We start from the raw sequence: 21,290 nt of genomic DNA, 5'->3' as shown, positions 1-21,290 counted from the left end.
GGTTGGGTGCATGTCAAACAGCATATAATCACCAACTGAATCTTGATATTACACTATGGTTAAAAACAGTTCCGAAATATTACATTTATTACAATGTAACATACATAGGCATTTATTCTGCCTAGTAAATAATGGTAATCTTAGGCATGTGTTATTTTGCTTCTGAATCCATACTGTTTGAGCAGAAATTGTCATAAAGGACCCACATCCCAGAACGAACTGTGCTATTAATGCATTAAGGTCTTTATGCTTGAGGTAATGGTCACATTGTTACCCGGTGCTGATTATAAGATAATTTTACTCTTGTGATGAACACTGATCCTCGAATTTCCGAATCAGAATACTTCACAATGAAAGAAGTCAAGTCAAAAGGCAAAGAGGAAGCCATTAATCACATGAACAGAGGTTAGCCTTTGTAATAGCTGGAGTAATTTGATGCCCCTGCATCCAGTGTGAACCTAGTGTAATGTTGGACCTCATTTCTTCACTTAATCCCATTGCACTGTGTGAAGGAAGCTATAAGGAGATACATCACCACAAACCAGAGCAGGTCAAAGTTTGGCCTTTAGTAGCTACAATATTGTAAACCATAGAGATTTAAGTAACTATATCTTAGGTGTAAATGAACAATCCCATGCCCAGACATATATATATATATATTTGAAATTGATGATTCGAATCTTGATTTTAGAATTACAATTCATCTTGAAAATATACCACGAAGCATACACCAACCTTCAACAACTGCACAAAATTCAAACTGCAAAATCCAGTGATCCACAAAAATAAATGCAAAGATGATGAGTCTGCACTTCCTTGAAAGGAACTGGAAACACTGGAACAGGAATCGAACATTTACCTTTTCAAGCCACTTCCACTATTCAAGGAACTCATGGGTTGACAATGATCTAACTCCAACTACCGGCCTTTCCTCAAAATCATTCATGCTTTAGATCACAAAAAAACCATCAACATGAAAAATCACAACTGGTTCGCCATATTTGCCATCTGTATAAGAGAATTACAAACTTCTCCCACCATTGTTGATAAAGATTGATTTTCCACTTTAATCTTGAAGGGCCTGCATCTAGTATTCGGATGATACCTCTGGTCATATACTCTAAAGAGTGCAAATGGTTTATCTCCATTTATCTCACCGATTTCCCTTAATAAACCAAACTTTTTCTTTAAGAAGGAACTGCAGATGCTGGAAAATCGAAGATACACAAAAGTGCTGAAGAAACTCAGCGGGTGCAGCAGCATCTATGGAGCGAAAGAAATAGGCAACATTTCGGGCCGAAACCCTTCTTCAGACTGATGGCAAACTTGTCAGCCCATTAACTTTCTAAATTCCAGCGAACATAACTCCAGCTTGCATGATTAGTCCTTCTATTGTAACCTTTGAAGACCATGTATAATTCCTCTATTCTGCCCTCTCTCCTGGGCCCATACTTCCTCCCTAAGATGTGGTGCTCAGAACAGCTCTCTGTACACCAGATGTAGGCATAACCTAGTCATAAATGTGTTAATTTCAAGATATTAAATGTTTAAATAGTGTACATGTACATGGTCCCTGTGCTCCCTTGGGACGCCCTCTGCTTCACTTTTTTTAACCAGTTGGAGTGTATTGTTTTTTCATTTTAAGTTCCACCATAATTGACCTCGTTTTATTTTGGATAGATTACCCAGCGAGAAGATCATTTTTGGATCAAGAGATATAAACATAAAACATGGGACAAAGATCCAAGGGAGATGCGATGAAAAACATTTTGAACCAAAGTGCAGCTGAGATATAGAATTCGTTGCCCATAAGTTTGTTGCAACAAAAGCAAAGTACCTTGAAAAGAACTGCAGATGCTGGTTTATACCGAAGACACACACAAAGTGCTGGAGTAACCCTGCGGGTCAGGCAGCCTCTCTGGAGGAAAAGGGCGGGTGATGTATCTGTAGTCTGAAGAATGGTCTGATCAAGAGTCAGAAGAAGGGTTCCGAACTGAAGCTTTGCCCATCCTTTTTCTCCGGAGATGCTGCCCAAAGATAGACCACTCCTGCTAAATGCAATGGGCTGACGTGTAGTACGCAACGCTAGCGGAACTTGGGCCTTTTTTTCATCCATTTCAGTAACCCGACCCGACTCGCAGTGTAATCAAAGTTGTGGGGGAACAGTTTGTGTTAATAAATTATAATTCTGAAAATGAAGAGAAGATTTTTACCAAAGAACTTTTATTTTTACGAGGATGTTTCCGTAACCGGCTTCCGTCTCCGCACTAGTATCTTTGCTCCGCTATGGGATCTTTGGTGCGGAGACGGAAGCCGGTTATGGAAATGGGGCCGAAAATTACCCATGAATCTGCCCATGACCGTTCTACGTCTTTTTCGTCGAGTGGGCTATCCTGCTTGCTATAGGATCTTTGATGCTGCCTGAACTGCTGAGTTACACCAAAGAAAGTGTCTACCTTCCAAAGAACAATGGATAAGCCCCAGAGGAAAAACAATTTTTAGTGCCTGGCAAAAGTGCAGGGGAATAGCACTGACAAGAGTTACCATAGACCTGATTCATTGAATGGCCCCTTCAGTGCAGTTATAATTCTATAATTCCATCTACATGGTGGATAATATCTCCTATCATTTTGTCATATGTAACCTAGACCTTTCTGTCTCACAGGCAAAGTTGTGAATAGATTTGATGAACAGTTGATACTTTAATGCAGAGCTCATGCTATTGATCTGAGCACCTGCCCATTATACCTGGACTCTGGCTCATGCTACTCATCCAATTCTTAACCAGGTGACTAATTTGCCCTCAGTTCCAATTTAAGTTAAAAGTTGCAGGCGATTAGGTTTCTGAAATGCCTTCCATAAGTCCACATCAAAACAATCATAGACATTCTTTTGTCCAATACTTTTGTCAACCCTTTAAAACATTCAGCCAGGGTTATCCTACACAACCTACCCTTTCAAATCCATGATGCCTCTCTCTAACCAGCTGAAGATGTTCAAGGCATTCACTCTCGCTGCCTAGTAATTTCCCATCAACAAATAATAGACTAATATATAATTCCCTGATTTCCATCACTGTCCTTTACTTAATAGCTGTTAAACTTTTTTTTTGTTTAGTTTAGAGATACAGTGCAGAAACAGGCCCTTCGGCCCACCGAGCCCGTACCGACCAGCAATCCCCGCACATTAACACTATTCTACACACACTAGGGACAACTGACATTTCTACCAAGTCAATTAACCTACAAACCTGTACGTTTTTGGAGTGTGGGAGAAAACCAAAGATCTCGGAGAAAACCCATATAGGTCACGGGAGGAACGTACAAACCCCGTACAGAAAGCACCCCTAGTCAGGATTGAACCCGGGTCTCTGGCGCTGAAAGGCAACAACTCTACTGCTGCGCCATCGTGCTGCGTTTATTGTTTGCAATATGCAACACCTTACTTCTTCGCTGAACTGGATTCCCACTCTGGCCAAATCAACCAATTTGCTCTCTGCTTACCAGCACCTCTGTGCATCCACTCTGGATTTGAAAGAGCAATCATTAGATTTCAGTGGCCACCCATGACCTCTGGAGACAATTACTGGTTACCTCAGGAAACATCCACCAGGAGACGCTCCAGGTGAGAGCTTGACAATTGTATTGGGAGCAAGGTAAGGAAGTGGGATTTTGGGGTGGGATCTTGATTTGCCTTGTGTGATACCGTTGGCAAAAATCACAAAGAAAATATTTTAAAGCAAGATTGCAGTCAAACATACTGTGATAATGTCCAGCTGTGACAGAAGGAACGGCACTGGTGGATTATCACAGGAGACGCTGAACATCAATGTGAGTCTCACCTGACTTTTATTTGCCGCCACCTTTGCAAACAAGGCTTGAGAGACCTTGGCCCGTTTCATCTCCTGCTGGATCTCCTCGTAAATGGCTGATGTGATGCTCAGGTTTGTGCCCTCCACCTTAACCAGAAGATCTGGAGTTGACGCAGAGGTCTTGGTCTATCAGGAGAGAACCAGCCGAAACAAAAACAAAAAAAAAAACAAAAAGAAATTAAAGTAAAAACTGCTTTCAGCTGCCATCTGTGTACAAATCATCAGTGGATTTCAGTCAGCTGATGCCAAACTACATTAGCTGCAGAGGACACTTCCTGTCCATTATTCTAATCAGGTTAATTGTGATTAGAAATAATTGGTGTTCATGAACAGAGCATTCCTACAGGACATGCAAACACAGTGAAGCACTTTTCATGCTGTTTGCCAATTCACTAAGGTAGGCTGCTCAAATCATGGCAAGTAATAATAAACATTTAATTGGAAAAAAAGATAAGAGAAAACCCGATAAAACAGTGCATGTACAGGTAGATAAAACAACATTTCTTCGAGGGGGAGAACCAATTCTCCTAAAAATTTGTAAATGGGTAGAGCCACCTAAACGGTCAATTATTATCAATTTAATGTTCTTCCAAAAATTGAGCTCATTATTTATTAATCATTACATATGTCAAACTGGTATGCACTGTATACTATCATTATAATTGTTATGCTAGCCATGGATGCTGATAATTTCACAAAGGAAATCACTGTGAAATGAAAAAAAAAATTATATTTCAACACGCACTGAAAGAAATGCATCTGATTTTTGTGGTTTAATTTCTTTGATGGCCGTTTACATTTATGTATTCTGCATGGTCAATTTTTATAAAAAAGTGTGCAAGTCCACTGTTAGTTCCTGCATCAATAAAAATAAGAAGAAGTTTGATGGAGGACTTTTGTTTTATGTACCTGAGAGGTTCGAGAAGAGCCTGGGCTGCCTGCTGAAGGCGAGACCATGGAGATGTTTGGATTCATGCTTCGTTCTCTCTCCTCCTGGTAGATTCGGTCACGCTCTGCCTCAGGAAGGTTCAGGAAATTCTGCATGGCTCTTAGATTTACAAGAAGTGACTGGGATGCTGTTCTAGGATCTTCCTCCTTTCGGAGGATCTCTGATAGCAAGCCCTGGTGTGGAAGGCACCCAGTGTCAGTAAAGAAAACAAATCAAGTCTGACGAGCCTTTCCCCAAACAACTCCCAGATACACTGCAACATTCCCGCCATACATTTAGCTTTCTGCAGTACAAAAAAGCAACTAATGTCAAGACATCAAAATCTTTTTGGAAACAACATTAGTAACCCACTGATAAAGTGCACACATTTTTAATTTTCTCCCTATTTGACAGTTCACTGTAGCATTGTAAACACATAAATTGGCATCAGACATTTACAAATAAAGCAGATTAATAGGTCGGTGCCCAATCCAAAACATTCAGAGCGTTCAATCCAGAGACTCTCACACATAGCAATCAATGCAAGGTCATTTGTTAATTTTAAATCTGGAACTGACAATTTTTGTTAACCGACCATGTTAAGGAATGCCGGGAAAAGACAGTGATGTGACTTTGACTCACATGTCAGCCATGTATTCAATGGCCAGCAAACAAGATGTGTAGTCCTTCTATTTCATAACCCATTGAATGCATCGTACTGGAATCTGACAGTTAACCTGCATACCGTTTGTCCCATGCTTGATGTTTAATGACCACGAGAGCACAAAGTCAGTAAAACCCTCCATTTGAACACAGGGAACTGCACAGCAAACACCAAACCTCTTTACGAGAAAATGGGTGATGAGGAAGGATGAGTGGCCACGATCTTACTGAATAGAGGAGGAGCAGGTCACAAGGGTCCAGTGGCCTGCTCCAGCTTCTCATTCTTTGCGGAGGTGGAGGGTCCATGGACAACCTCTTCCTCATCCTCCTTTACCCATCAACCTGGGATTGTTCAACATAACCAGGTTATATGTCAGATTCTGAGAACCAGAGGGCATAGGTATAACATGAGAGGGTACAGATGTAATAGGAACCTGAGGGGTAACTTTTCTACACAAAGGGTGGTGGGTGTATGGAACGAGCTGCTGGATGATATAGTTGAGGCAGGGACTATCACAACACTTAGGAAATATTTACACAGGTATAGGGATAGGGCAGGTTTAGAGGGATATGGGCCAAACGCAGGCAGGCGGGACTAGTGTAGATGGGACATGTTGGTCAGTGTGGGCAAGTTAGGCCTAGGGCCTGGGTCCACGCTGTATGACTCCATGACTATTCAAGCAGGATGCAGTCTGCAGGTTATGATATAGAAAGGCTTACAGGGGTGGCCATGGGCACTCTTCAGCTTGTTTGCCAGTTAATTGCTTGTCCCCTTTCCAAAAGTACACTTTTACACTGGACCTCCATTCTGTTTAAAAATGTTAATTAAGAGCTAAAATCCATAACCGGAAAAAGATCACCTTTAAGCAACTCATTTAAGGATGAATGGCTTTCTTGACCACACACAGAATGAGTAATATTCACATGGCTTTATACAGAGTGAAAGGTCAAACTCATCTCATTCTATTCACATTTTGTTTGTGCAGACAAATAGTTGGCCCATTTATTTACAAGCAAACATTAGATTAATAATATGTAAAATAGCTCAAATGACTTTTTGATTTATCATGGTTCTATTTAATTGTAATTGAATGATTATTTTAGTTTATTCATTATTAACAGTTTATTTATTCATGTGTGTATATATTTATATAATGGTATATGGACACACTGATCTGTTTTGGAGTAAATGCCTACTATGTTCTGTGTGCTGAAGCAAAGCAAGAATTTCATTGTCCTCTCAGGAACACATGAGAATAAACTCACTTGAACTTGAAGAAACGCAATCTAGTTTTTTTTTTAAAAAGCTGGCTCTCTGGCCCAGAACTGGCTTCCAGCCTCATCGCCCAATCTGCATAAGTTTGTTTTGCAAAAAAAGCTGCAAAACCCTGCCAAACAACTGTCAGTTCACAAGAATGTTATTGCATTTCCACATACACAGCCTCTGTGTACTTAAGGGTATGGTCAATTGTGGTTTCAGACAAGCATTAACACAGTTTCTGTGATTGGTGACGCGGTGGTGCTACAATTGCTTCCCTCGTTGTAAAGATTGGAGGGTGTTGTACCCATTGGAGGGTGGCATGATGGGGCAGCAGTAGAGCTACTGCCTTACAGTGCCAGAGACCTGGGTTCGATCCTGACTACGGGTGCTTGTGTGTACGGAGTTTGTACGTTCTCCCTGTGACTTCCAGAACCAGGAGCCACAGTTTAAGAATAAGGGGTAAGCCATTTAGAACAGAGACGAGGAAACACTTTTTATCACAGAGAGTTGTGAGTCTGTGGAATTCTCTGTCTCAGAGGGCGGTGGAGGCCGGTTCTCTGGATACTTTCAAGAGGGAGCTAGATAGGGCTCTTAAAGATAGTGGAGTCAGGGGATATGGGGAGAAGGCAGGAACGGGGTACTGATTGGGGATGATCAACCATGATCAAATTGAATGGCGGTGCTGGCTCGAAGGGGCAAATGGCCTACTCCTGCACCTATTGTCTATTGTCTATTGACTTGCGGGGGTTTTCTCAAAGATCTTCGCACACTCCAAAGATGTACAGGTTTATAGAATAATTGGCTTGGTATAAATGTAAATTGTCCCTAGTGTGTTGGATGATGTAAGTGTGCGGGGATCGCTGGTCGGTGTGGACCTGGTGCGCCGAAGGGCCTGTTTCCGCACTGTATTTCTAAACTAAACTAAGAGGTCATGGACAAACACTTGCATCGTACTGGATGTGTCTTCTCCACTCTGAGCAATGGTCCCCAGCCAGGAATCTCAGCCTCTGACTTTATGAAAAATCCTGGCCTGTCAGCCTGTCAGCCTCCAGCCCCCTTGCGTGCCTCCCACTAAATCTTGATTATCTTTGATCCTCCAGAAATTAGCTCTAGGACCTCTCGAGCAAAATGCAGGTTTGGTGAGCTTATGTTTGTTGGGTGGAGTTGGTGCATCAACTTGCAGAAGACTTAGGTCAAGTAAAGATAGACACGAAGATCAACCAGAATTGCCAACCAAGTAAGAGCGGGAGTAGAAGAGGTGGGGGTTAAAACATAAGCAAAGTGACTGCCCGGCTGCCTGCAAACCCCACTCTAATCTGTACCTTAACTGTAGATGACATGTGCATGTACCTTTAATATAGTGACCTCACCACTACTAACCACTCCCCATATCAGAAGTATAATTGCAACCTCCCCACCCATTGATCTCTCTCTCTAGCTCCTGTGACAGACCACGTACAGCTAGGTAACCACGTAACAGAATTAACTCTGTTCTCAACTTTAAACCAAAATATAATCCCAACCCCACGCTCAAACCAACTGTCCGATACAATTCTAATCTTACAACCACAGAGGCGGCAACCTGTGGCACAGTGGTAGAGTTGCTGCCTTACAGTGTCAGAGACCAGGGTTCGATCCTGACTATGGGTGAGTTTCTACATGCTCACTCTGACTGTATGGATTTTCTCCGGGTGCTCTGGTATTCTCCCACGTTCCAAAGACATGTAGGTTTATAGATTAATTGGCTTCTATAAATTATCCCTAATATGCAGGATAGAACTAGTGTACGGGTGATCATTAGTTGGCGCATACTCAGTGGGACTAAGGGCCTGTTTCCATACCGTATCTCTAAACTGAACTAAACTAAACTAATCTAATCTAATCTAAACTAAATTAAACTGAACTAAACCTAGAAACAAGTATAACATAGGTTCACCTCCAGGAATGAGTAGGTTAACCTATGATGAGCATTTGTCGGCACTGGGCCTGTACTCGCTGGAGTTTGATGAATGAGGGGGAACCTCATTGAAACATACAGAATAGTGAAAGGATTGGATAGAGTGGATATGGAGAGGAAGTTTCCACTAGTGGGAGAGTCTAGGACCAGAGGTCATAGCCTCAGAATTAAAGGGCGTTCTTTTAGGAAATAGATGAGGAGACATTTCTTTAGTCAGAGGGTGGTGAATCTGTGGAATTCTTTGCCACAGAAGGCTGTGGAGGCCAAGTCAGTGGATATTTTTCAGGCAGAGATAGATAGATAGATATGATAGATTCTTGATTAGTACAGATGTCAGAGGTTATGGGGAAAAAGCAGGAGAATGAGGTTAGGAGGGAGAGATAGATCAGCCATGATTGAATGGCGGAGTAGACTTGATTGGCTAAATGGTCTAATTCCTTATGACCTTATGATACCAGACATCAAAAGATTTGGTAGCAGTTCCCAAGCCATCAGCAACAGGCTAGACTCACTGGCAAGCTATGGTGGGCAAGCTTTACAGCAAGGTCTGTGGGAGCTCCACACAGTGTGAGCAAGGGATACAAAATCATGGCATCTAACTCCAGGGTTATAAAGAAGGAGTATTTACCTGGTGCTACAGGATGGATGGTAGTGCAGGCTTTAGAAAACAGGTACAATCTTGACCGAAACTAACATGTACATTTATCGGAGATTCATTCACTGGTGGGGAGTATAAGTGCTAGGCAAATCGAGCAGCCCAATTCTTATCATAACCTGATTATAATCAAGAATAAGAATTGTATCCCAGACAAATGTAATCACCTGGAGTCTGCATGCTATCCTTTTTAATTCACAATTGGATCTGTCCCTCAATAAGGACTTTCTTCTAACCCCTTCAGAGAGAGTCCCTGCTTGTAATAATGAGCTGGCTTTATCCTATCATGATGGGTTAGTGGCCTCACTAATGCTGTATTAATATTTTAAAGTACTGCTTAAACAAACAACTGATGAAATTATGCTAGGGACATCTGTCTGAAATAGATATGCAATTGCTTTTCACAAATTTTCCTCGATGCTACCAGTTCAATTTAATACATTTGTTTGTTTATTCAATTATATATTGATTAACCTGGATTAGATTTTTTTGGAAGGTACACAAAAATGCTGGAGAAACTCAGCGGGTGCAGCAGCATCTATGGAGCGAAGGAAATAGGCAACGTTTCGGGCCGAAACCCTTCTTCAGACTGCCTGCATGATAAGTATTGGTGTTAGGACCAGAAGGAGCTATTGGGCATGAACTGAACTAATACCCATAGTAGTCACTGAATTCTTCAGCAAATGGATCTTTTGAACTATGCAGCTTAATCAATCAAGTCCCTTAACTCTTTTAATATTATCATATTGGGCGGCACGGTGGCACAGCGGTAGAGTTGCTGCCTTACAGCATCAGAGACCCGGGTTCGATCCTGACTACGGGTGCCTGTCTATACGGAGTTTGAATGTTCTCCCCATGACCTGCGTGGGTTTTCTCCGGGATCTCCAGTTCAATGCCCACTCCAAAGACGTACAGCTTTGTAGGTTCATTGGCTTGGTATAATTGTAAAATTGTCCCTGGTGTGTGAAGTGTAGTGTTAATGTACGGGGATCGCTGGTCGGCGCGGAATGGTTGGGACAAAGGGCCCGTTTCCGCGCTGTATCTCGAAACTAAACTAATATAACTGATCCATCAGTTGCGCAAAAAATATTCAAAATAAAATGAGGTGATATTTCTCATGCCATCAAACATGGATTAAGTTCATCTGCATCTCTTTAAGTGCAGTTATTTTGTTCTGTGCTGCACACACACTTGATGAAGGGGAATCTAGGATTATCTCAGTTCCAATGTTTACTGGAGCCAAGTGCAAAGGACAAAGATGGATTTACAAATTAGACGCTAAATCAGGAATAGACAACGGGCAGGGTTATAACACAAAGGTTTTGTTGAATGGTTAACCTTGTTAGCTGAAATTTGGGTGATAACTTGACTGTAATCTGACCACTCTCAACAGACGGCCCTATCAGTTACGGGAGACTTAATGAGAAGGACTAACTTTTAAGTCATTTGCTCATACAGTGCTGCAAGTCAGCCTCAGGCATCATGTCTGTGATAATATTTAAAGATCAGCAGATAATCTCAGCAAGAATAAGTAACAATTATAATGAAATGTAAGGCAATAGGATTGAATACATGGACAGAGCTAAGGGCATATTTAACTAGCGTAAATGTCTCAAATTATAGGGTATTAAAAGCCCAGCAACATTATTGATTTAGACCATCAGAATTGTACAATTATCCAATACAACTACCATAATCTTCATGATTAGCAACATACTCCTTACCACAGTTACAGGCTGTTTTTAATGACGTTGCCTCAGAGGTGGGAGTAGGGCATGGGGTGATGTGAATAAACTATTTTTAAAATCTTTTTATCATGATTGAAGCAGATCTTATTTCAGGAGGTGTTGTCCATTTTCACCCTTCCTTCTTCTACATTATTGATTGTTGAGAGCAGCCAATTTGAATTGGCACTGGGCTCTGCTTTTACACAAGCCCTAGTGATTGCAGACATGAGGCGCCAGCACTTCATCCCTATAGAACCAGGACTATCTCCCTTATCTCACTGACAGATTCACATCTCTGTACTTACATTGACTTGTCTCAGATAACAAGACAAGCAACACATAAACGGTGAAGATAGACACAAAAAGCTGGAGTAACTAAGCGGGTCAGACAGCATCTCTGAAGAAAAGGAATAGGTGATGTTTTGGGTCGAGACCCTTCCTCAGACACTGAAGTTAAGTTGATCTTATTTCGAGTCGAGACCCTTCCTCAGACTGAATAAGAGTCTCGACCCAAAACGTCACTCATTCCTTCTCTCCAGAGATACTGCCTGTCCCGCTGAGTTACTCCAGCACTTTGTCTCTACCTTCGATTTAAACCAGCATCTGCAGTTCTTTCTTACACATCTGCAGTTCCTTCCTCCATATAAACCGTGTAGAAAGATTTTGCCTTCTTTTGTTGGCTGCACCTGAATAATGTTGATGAGCTTTCAATGCTGACTTATTATAAAGATCAACCTGGTTTTCACCAGGGTGGGAGGCTGTTAACTTGATCTCCCCACAAGATCCCTAGTTCTCCTTTGACTGTGTTAATAATGGCAGCTACTGTACAACAGCAATGGAAATATTCCCTCTCGCCTCAACATTTCAGCTTCCCAGGTGTTTCAACATCAAGAACTTTCAAAGTATGATACGACCTGGGAAAAATATACCATCTCAGCAGATTGGAATCAATATCTCAGGCTACTTTAATTTCTGAGGTGAAGTTGGAAGAGTATTGTGCTGATTCAAATTTAGTTTAGTTTACTTCAGTTTAGATTAGTTTAGATTAGTTTAGTTTAGTTCAGTTTATTTTAGTTTAGAGATAACTAAAAATAAAGCATGTCCTTCACAACTGAAACTGCAGCCATTACTGATTGAGTTTGCACTGCCTAATTAATCAGCAGACATGGTATTACTTCACATTTTTACAGTAACACTTCCCCATCAACAGTAAAGAGGGCAAACACACCTGTGTACGGTTGAAGGCCACTCGTGCAAACACGGCTTGTGAAACGCTGGCTCTCTTCAGCTCGTCCCGGACTTGCTGGTAGATCTCTGGGGTGACTTCCACGGAGGAGCTGGGAGGCTCGATGGGCTTGACGGCCCTGGGGATGGGCGGGTGATTGAGGAACTGCTGGTTAATGGACTGCGGGTGCTGGTGGGCGAGCAGCCTGCTGACAGCGATCTGCTGGTTTATCAAGTGGGCCATGGCGAGCTGCTGCCTCACCAGCTGAGGGCTGAGTTGCGGCGACAACAGACCGGGACTCATGATCGGCTGCAAGCTCGGCGCCTGGCTTCGGATGGGCGGACTGTGGTGGTGCTGGCCGTGCGGAGACTGCTCGCTGCTCTTTGCCAAGTTTGCCAGTTGGTTGATGTTCGTCAGGTGGGATGGGCGCTGCCCGAGGACACAGTACTCCGACAGATTTTCCCTTTCCACTAGTAAATTTTTTAAAAGGACATAAAACACACTTACCAATCATCAGTAAAATGCACATGTAAAAATCAGTACAAACCTAATCTACCACAAAAATTCAACAGGCCTTACAGGGCTTTACCTGGTAGGTAATATGCAATAATCTGTGGTATTGAAGAGCCCAAAACAGGTTTATTGTTGCACAAATGGAAACATTTCAGAAATGAAACCAATGTTGTCATTTTTACATGCTGCTGGCGTGACTCTCAATGCATAACATGTCCACTGACGCACTGCTTCCTCAGTACAATCGAGCTTGTTTGTGCTCATTTAAGAGGCCTGAATTCCTCTGCTACGATCATGCAACAAAGCTTTCCCTTTGCACTGACTGCACGTGGAAGGCAGTGGAAATGTGGATGGAAATGTTTGCATGCCCTGTTTCTCACCTGTGGCCAGGACGTTGATTGGACATTAACAGACGTTAATTTGCTGCAAAGGTTTTTGGCATCCATTTGAAACATTGGCAAGGTTCAAGGAGCATGTTAACTAGTGACTGGCTGTGTGTAGAGATGACACTGCTGTGGTTATTCAGTGAAGACACAATGCAAGGAATGCTGTCAGCTGGGATGGATTTGTTATGGGAAATAACGACACATATTTTGCAGTGTTTCTTCTGTAATGCCTGCATGCTTATTACACTGAAGGATGGCAAACAGAATCATTTTGCACTTTCTATCCATTGATAACTTGTACCAGAGGCAAAGCAATCTTCCTTACATAATCCTGACAACAACATTGAACCATAGCCTCTGGGTTACAACTTTTGCTCCTTCATTTCCTACTCTCATCACTCATTTACTTACTGCACCTTTTAACAAAGCGCCGTTTAAAGTTTTTGAATCTATAATAATCATTTACAAGCAACTGTGCTGAGAATTATTTTGCCCATTCAACATTTTGGTCTCACTTTTTGTTTAGTTTAGTTTACTAATTTAGATTAGTTGAGAGAAACACAGAGTTCGGCCCACAGTGTCCTCGCTGACCAGCGATCCCCACACATTAACACTACCCTACACACACTAGGGACATTTGTTTTTACATTTACGCCAATTAACCTACAAACCTGCACGTCTTTGGAGTGTGGGAGGAAACCGGAGCACCCGGAGAAAACCCACGCAGGTCACGGGGAGAACATACAAACTCCATACAGACAAGCACCCGTAGTCAGGATCGAACCTGGGTCCCTGGCGCTGTAATGCAGCAACTCTACCACTGCGCCACCGTGCTGCCCGTGCTCACTTTATTGTTCAGGACTTACTGTGGAGTTACTATAGACCTGACTATAACGCTAAAGTAACTATAGCGATGCCTCTAAAAGGCTGCCAGCATCATCAAGGACCCACACCATCCTGGCCACACATTAATCTCTCCACTGCATTCAGGTAGAAGGTACAGGAGCCTGAAATCTGCAACATCCAGGTTCAGGAACAGCTTCTTCCCCACAGCCATCAGACTATTAAACACAACTTCAAACAGACTCTGAACTATAACAGCCTATTGCACTTTATCTGTTTATTTATGTGTGTATATTTATTCTATGGTATATGGACACACTGATCTGATCTGTATTTATGCTTACAATATTCTGTTGTGCTGCAGCAAGCAAGAATTTCATTGTCCTATCTGGGACACATGACAATAAACTCTCTTGACTCTTGACTTGACCAAATGCATTGATGAAAGTATTGAGGAAGTGGACACAACCTGATGATATGTTTGCATAGACCATCAATAATATATGCCTTTCAGACGCATTAAAACTGTTTAAAAAAATACAGAGCTGGGCACAGGCTCATGTCCCTTGAAAATGGGTCATCTTTTTGTCACTTTGTATTCCTGTCACTGAGTTTAGTTCCCATTCACGAAAAAAATGTGAGAGCAATAACTTGCTTTGTAAAGTACCATTAATAAATTAGAGCACACTTCTTCAGAGGCTATAAAATAAGAGTGTTTTCCAAACTCCACTTTAGATCAACAGTCAATGCTAACACCACAGCACTGATCAAGTCCTGATCTATTTTCCATTCATACTAAAGGTTGCAGAATGTGTGGTCAGTTGTGGCCACTGTAAAGTAATGAATAGAACAAACATTGTATTTATTTGTTGCCCAGATCTTGTCTCTTATATCTTTTTTTTAAAAATTTATATAGACCGACATATAAATAAGCAGAAATATCTGCATTTACAGATGGAAGCTGGTGAGATGGGGTTGAGTGGGGAACAATATACCTTTGAATAGTCTGTTTGATTGAAACACTGAGGGAACCCAGTCTTGTGCTGATTCTGTGAGAGTAAAAGAGAAAGAATGTAAATATGCAAGCGAAATTCTAACAATAAACAAGCAAATAAATGAATAAACGAGAAGACATTCCCGCAACTGTAATAGGAGCAGAAGGTTTCTTTAAGGCTTATAATCCACCTAACTTTGAAAGGAAAGGAACACAAAAAAAGTATCCATTTATCAAAAGCTGACACCATTTAAATAACAAAATATTCCTAAACATGCAGAGGATGAAATGGTCAATGGATTAGATTTCTATCGAATATAACTTTAGCTTACTTCCCATTAATCTTCCATGATATTAGTTAATATTAATACCTAGCGCTTGAAGCAAAAATAAAGATAGTGTTTTTAATAATTAATGAAATGAGAAAAAATAAAAACACTTTTTTTATGTTCATAACTAATAAAATAATTCAAATAAAAAACATCAATGAAAATATTCTGGGGAAAAATATTTCAAATAAGCATTAGGAATTGATAAGAGCTGTAAACATGACATATATAATTTTAAAATATTATTTGCATTTTATTACATTTACTTTTATGTTAAATGTTAATATCTGTGAATCAACTCAACAAAGTCTCAAGTACAAATTAGATTTATACAATATATATGTAGGATATTTTGATTCAAAGTTAGATTATTTTTCTCCACTTATTTCATTCATTCCTGGTAATTGACATATTTGCTGAAAGGGAATCAATATAGTAGTCATTGAAGATGCACATTTACTGCATGATGAAGGAGGCAGTAATTGTTCTTAATTCCAAGCGGAGTCAGCATGTATTCACCCAATATTAACATGTATCAGAAGGGAGGCACTAGGAGAGGACATGGATGCATTTGGCTCTTGCAATAACAAGAGATGGGGGACAAAGAATTCAGTGGAAATTGGGTGTCAAAGGATGCACACTAGCCTAGATCTAGGTTTTTTCAAGGGGAAGCACAATGAGATCTGGGGGTCCTTGTTCATCAGCCACTGAAAGTAAGCATGCAGGTACAGTAGGCAGTGAAGAAAGCTAAAGGGCCCGGCCCACTTGGGTGTCATTTGTGCGTCACGCAGGTGGCGCGCGAGGATTTTGAGAATCCCAAAATCCTCGGGCGTCGCGCGCTACCGCACGTCGCTGCCTACGCCACCATGTCTCACATGCGCCATGCGCGTGTAAATGCACGTCATGTGCACATAATGCACGCCTTGTGCGCGTCATACGTTGTGACGCGCTAATTATGTTGCGTAAATGACGCGCAAATGATGCCCAAGTGGGACAGGCCCTTAAGAAGGTACACAAAAATTCTGGAGAAACTCAGCGGGTGCAGCAGCATCTATGGAGCAAAGGAAATAGGCGACGTTTCGGGCCGAAACCCTTCTTCAGACTGATGGGCCCTTAAGAATGTTGGCCTTCATAACAAGAGGAGTTGAATATAGGAGCAAATAGGTCCTTCTGCAGTTGTACAGGGCCGTAGTGAGACCACACCTGGAGTATTGTGTGCAGTTTTGGTCTTCAAATTTGAGGAAGGACATTCTTAGGAGATTGGGGAAGTGCCTGTTGGGTCCCAGCATCACATGGGAAGGCTGGTCCCCCAATGTAATATTCCACCTCTCCACCAATTCCAATTTTGGTGGCCAGTGGGGGGGAGGGGGGGCTTTCTGGAGCGCTAGTATGGGTGTTTTGGGCTGAACGGACTGGTTTCCAGAGGGCTAGTATGGACAATGTGGGCCGAACGGATTCTTGGGGCTGGCGGCTCAGTCACTCAAGCCTGTTGTGCTGGCAGCTCACTCACTCACTCACTCACGGCTGGTGGGCTGGCAGTTGACTCACGGCTATTCCTTGAAATTCCATTTCAAGCAGGGTGCAAGGCCACCAAATTCAAGTGCCGTTTCTTACCACTTCAAGCAGGGTGCAAGGCCACCAAATTCAAGTGCAGTTTCATACCACTTCAAGCAGGGTGCAAGGCCACTAAAGACAGTGAGTCGTGACCTCTCCCTCCTCCATCTTGCAGAGACTGAGCCATGCCCACACTTCTGGGTTTAGAAGTCCCTCCCCTCCCACCATGGCGTGATTGACAGGAGAGGGAATCTCAACATTTTTTAAACACTAATAACTCTTTTATTTTACATCGATGGGAAAATCCTCGGCACCTGATGAGCGGAGGGGCACTCTGAGTAAGATGGCCAAAAATCACAACCGTACGTGGTAGCCTTTTTTCTAAATTCAATATAATGCGCAAACAGGAAGTGGTCAAGATTAGACTTTTAATTATATAGAATGCAAGGCAACTTTAATTAGGCAAGGCAGCTTTAATTGGGCAAGGCAACTTTAATTAGGCAAGGCAACTTTAATTAGGCATGGCAACCTTAATTAGGCAAGGCAACTTTAATTAAGCAACACAGCTTTAGCATTTCCAAACCAAAGGCAACACAGCTTTAGCATTTCCAAACCAAAGGCAACACAGCTTTAGTATTTCCAAACCAAAGGCAACACAGCTTTAGTATTTCCAAACCAAAGGCAACACAGCTTTAGCATTTCCAAACCATAGGCAACACAGCTTTAGCATTTCCAAACCAAAGGCAACACAGCTTTAGCATTTCCAAACCAAAGGCAACACAGCTTTAGCATTTCCAAACCAAAGGCAACACAGCTTTAGCATTTCCAAACTATATTTTCAAACCACATTAAGGGCACAGACAGGTCAGTAAAACCACTCACAGTTTAGTCGACATGTGTTCAGTGTTATTCACAACTCAGACTGAGAGATGTGACCCTCTCACTCCATCTTGCAGAGACTGACTGAGGCACTCAACACTTCCGGGGTTTATAGTCCCCCAGAAGGGGCGTGGCCTTCAGGAGAGAGAATCTCAACATTTTTTCAACACTAATAACTCTTTTATTTTTCATCGATGGGAAAAATCCTCTTGTCCTGCGCAGCAGAGGGTGACTCTGAGTAAGATGGCCAAAAATCACAACCATAAGTGGCAGCGTTTTTTCTAAAATCAATATACAGAACAACAGGAAGTGTTCAAGATCAGACTTTTAGTAATATAGATTAAGAGATTGGATGCGCAAGAGGCAGGAAACATGTTCCCGATGTTGGGGGAGTCCAGAACCAGGGGCCACAGTTTAGGAATAAGCGGTTGGCCATTTAGAATGGAGACGAGGAAAAACTTTTTCACCCAGAGAGTTGTGAAACTGTGGAATTCTCTGCCTCAGAAGGCAGTGGAGGCCAATTCTCTGGATGCTTTCAAGAGAGAGTTAGATAGAGCTCTTAATGATAGCGGAGTCGGGGGATATGGTGAGAAGGCAAGAACGGGGTACTGAATGTGGATGATCAGCAATGATCACAGAGGCCCGAAGGGCTGAATGGTCTACTCCTGCACCTATTGTCTATTGTCTATTGAGTGGTGAGCTTGTGGAATTCTCTACCACGGAACTTCGTGGAGGCCAAATCATAAATATATTCAAGAATGGGTTAAATGTCATTTATACGGGAACACGATGGAGACGGCAGACTTAAATTATTCAAACTATTGACTGCTATATTAGATGAAATGGCAAATCAACTACTTAAGAAATGCAAATGTACTATAATTATGGAGTTCTGTGGTTGTTTGTTTGTCTATCTTAGGCCCTAATTCAGTCATCGACCGGAAAACATTTCAGTGGTCTTAATGATAGACACAAAATGCTGGAGTAACTCAGCGGGACAGGCAGCATCCCTGGAGAGAAGGAATGAGTGACGTTTCGAGTCGAGACCCTTCTTCAGACTGATCTCAATGCTTTAATTAGTGGTTGCACTACAAAAGTTGGATTGTCAGCCTAATTTTATTCTTCTTAGATAGTCCCTCGACATCAAAGAGGACTGGCCTCCACATTGTTTTTATGGGTGGTTGATGAAGCCAATGTAGGAACTGCAGACTTTCACCAATGGGGCAGGAATTCAGGTGGGTGGGTGGGTGGTCCCCTTGTGAGGTTGTGCGCTGTTTCTAAGCTTATGCAGGACATCTGCGTGCTAGTGATGCATGGACTCAAGTTCCCTAATGCCACCTTCAATGCTCCTCCACTATGAATGCTGATGGGTCAGAGGTCCTTAAGAGTCGGTGAGATGTTGCACCTCTTCAAAGAAGCTTTGAGACTTATGGCTCCTAGAATTTTATGCCCCAGTCCCACTTAGGAAACCTGAACGGAAACCTCTGGAGACTTTGCGCCCCACCCAAGGTTTCCGTGCGGTTCCCGGAGGTTGCAGGTGGTTGCCGGAGGTTGCAGGTAGTGGAAGCAGGTAGGGAGACTGACAAAAACCTCCGGGAACCTCCGGGAACCGCACGGAAACTGGCAGCGACATCTCACCAAAATGCATCTTCAGTTTCCTAAGTTTTGGAAAATGACAAGACTGATAAATAAGAGCAACGGTCTGATCTGTTACTCAGTGGTGGGAGATTGCAACCTTCACGTGTTTCAACGAATGCAATCAACCTGGCGTGCACAATCAAATGATCAAATAGAACAAGTTGTCCTACAACTTTAGGCTGTGCACGCCATACGCAAGAAAATCTGTTACTCACACTACCTATGTTCCGCTGGACAGGGCACTTCGATTATATAAATACAGAATCAAAACGAAAATCCCCCCAGGAGAGGATATGGGTTGGAAACCCATTGTTTCATTTTTATGGATATGTACCCAGGTGAGGAAGTACATCACCAATGCTAGTGCATGAGACCAAGACAAATAGTGACTCATGAAAGAGCTCGGGACCACACATATTGTAGAGCAAACTAGCGGCCGGCATCCAAATGTGACCCAATTTTTACTAAGCATTAGCAATAAGTGAAGATTGGAAGAATCTAATTACCTTTAATCTTTTTGTGTTTTTTGTACCACCTTCCAAACTCCTGGCACTTGGCAGATGACACATTGGCATAGTACGTGCTGTTCACGATGGAGGAAATCATGCTCTGGTACCGAGAATGAAAAGAGAGTGGATTGCAAATTAGAAAAAAGTCCAAATAAAATCAATTGGCAATGATGAAGATAAGAGGGCGGCACGGTGGCGCAGCGGTAGAGTTGCTGCCTTACAGCGCTTGCAGCACCGGAGACCAGGGTTCAATCCCAACTACGGATGCTGTTTGTACGGAGTTTGTACGTTGTCATCTGTGATCTGGTTTCCGAGATGTTCAGCTTCCACCCACAATCCAAAGACGTGCAGGTTAGTAGGTAAATTGGCTTGGTATAAATGTACATTGTCCATAATGTGTGTAGAGGAGTGTTAATGTGCAGGGATAGCTGGTCGGTGTGGACTCGGTGGGCCGAAAAGCATGTTCCACGCTGTATCTCTAAACTAAAAAATGAAGGCTGAGCAGAGAAAGGTTTACATATCGCCCTAGCACTGAAGAGATGAGGTGACAAGTCAAAACTTCAACAACCAACAGAAACCGATCAATATCCTAACTGTTTAGTGTGTAAAGGTGCAGAGATGAATCAACAGGTAAACTAAGAAATAATCTCCTTGCATTTGAACTTTATGCCTTGGTGTCAGCTTTGGCCTAATTATGATTAATTATAATGTTAGTGCCAGGATTCTCTTTTATTAACATCTTACTACAAATTCTATTCTTAACATATTTTGTTTAAGGAAAGCGTTGAAACATGATGTGCAGGTTTACCCAGAATGGGAGAAATGGATAGACTCGGCTTGTACTCGCTAGAATTTAGAAGATTGAGGGGGGATCTTATAGAAACTTACAAAATTCTTAAGGGGTTGGACAGGCTAGATGCAGGAAGATTGTTCCCGATGTTGGGGAAGTCCAGGACAAGGGGTCACAGTTTAAGGATAAGGGGGAAATCATTTAGGACCGAGATGAGAAAAACATTTTTCACACAGAGAGTGGTGAATCTCTGGAATTCTCTGCCACGGAAGGTAGTTGAGGCCAGTTCATTGGCTATATTTAAGAGGGAGTTAGATGTGGCCCTTGTGGCTAAAGGGATCAGGGGGTATGGAGAGAAGGCAGGTACGGGATACTGAGTTGGATGATCAGCCATGATCATATTGAATGGCAGTGCAGGCTCGAAGGGCCAAATGGCCTACTCCTGCACCTATTTTCTATGTTTCTATGTTTCTATGTTATTGTACCCTCAGAAGAGGCAAAGTGAGTTATTTGTTTTGTTAAGGGGATCAGTCTTGCTGTTCACAACTCTTCACAGATGCTTATAGGG

At 42.2% G+C, this 21,290-nt stretch overlaps 1 protein-coding gene across 2 annotated transcripts in view; it reads right to left on the bottom strand.

The window, feature by feature from the left end:
- The window catches only part of satb2 (SATB homeobox 2), a 189,013-nt gene that overhangs the window by 106,331 nt on the left and 61,392 nt on the right, over positions 1-21,290 (bottom strand). The window contains exons 6-10 of one of the 2 annotated variants that reach the window (XM_033023694.1): positions 19,930-20,032; positions 15,025-15,078; positions 12,291-12,757; positions 4,781-4,993; positions 3,842-3,997 (exon numbers count right to left, since the gene is read on the bottom strand). In XM_033023694.1, coding sequence (XP_032879585.1) covers positions 3,842-3,997; positions 4,781-4,993; positions 12,291-12,757; positions 15,025-15,078; positions 19,930-20,032 — 993 coding nt within the window. The remainder of the gene's footprint in view (positions 1-3,841; positions 3,998-4,780; positions 4,994-12,290; positions 12,758-15,024; positions 15,079-19,929; positions 20,033-21,290) is intronic. The other variant, XM_033023695.1, reaches the window with a different exon arrangement.

Source organism: Amblyraja radiata, chromosome 7 (assembly GCF_010909765.2).
Source record: "Amblyraja radiata isolate CabotCenter1 chromosome 7, sAmbRad1.1.pri, whole genome shotgun sequence".
Taxonomy (NCBI): domain Eukaryota; kingdom Metazoa; phylum Chordata; class Chondrichthyes; order Rajiformes; family Rajidae; genus Amblyraja; species Amblyraja radiata.
This window is presented reverse-complemented; position numbering and strand designations above follow the sequence as displayed.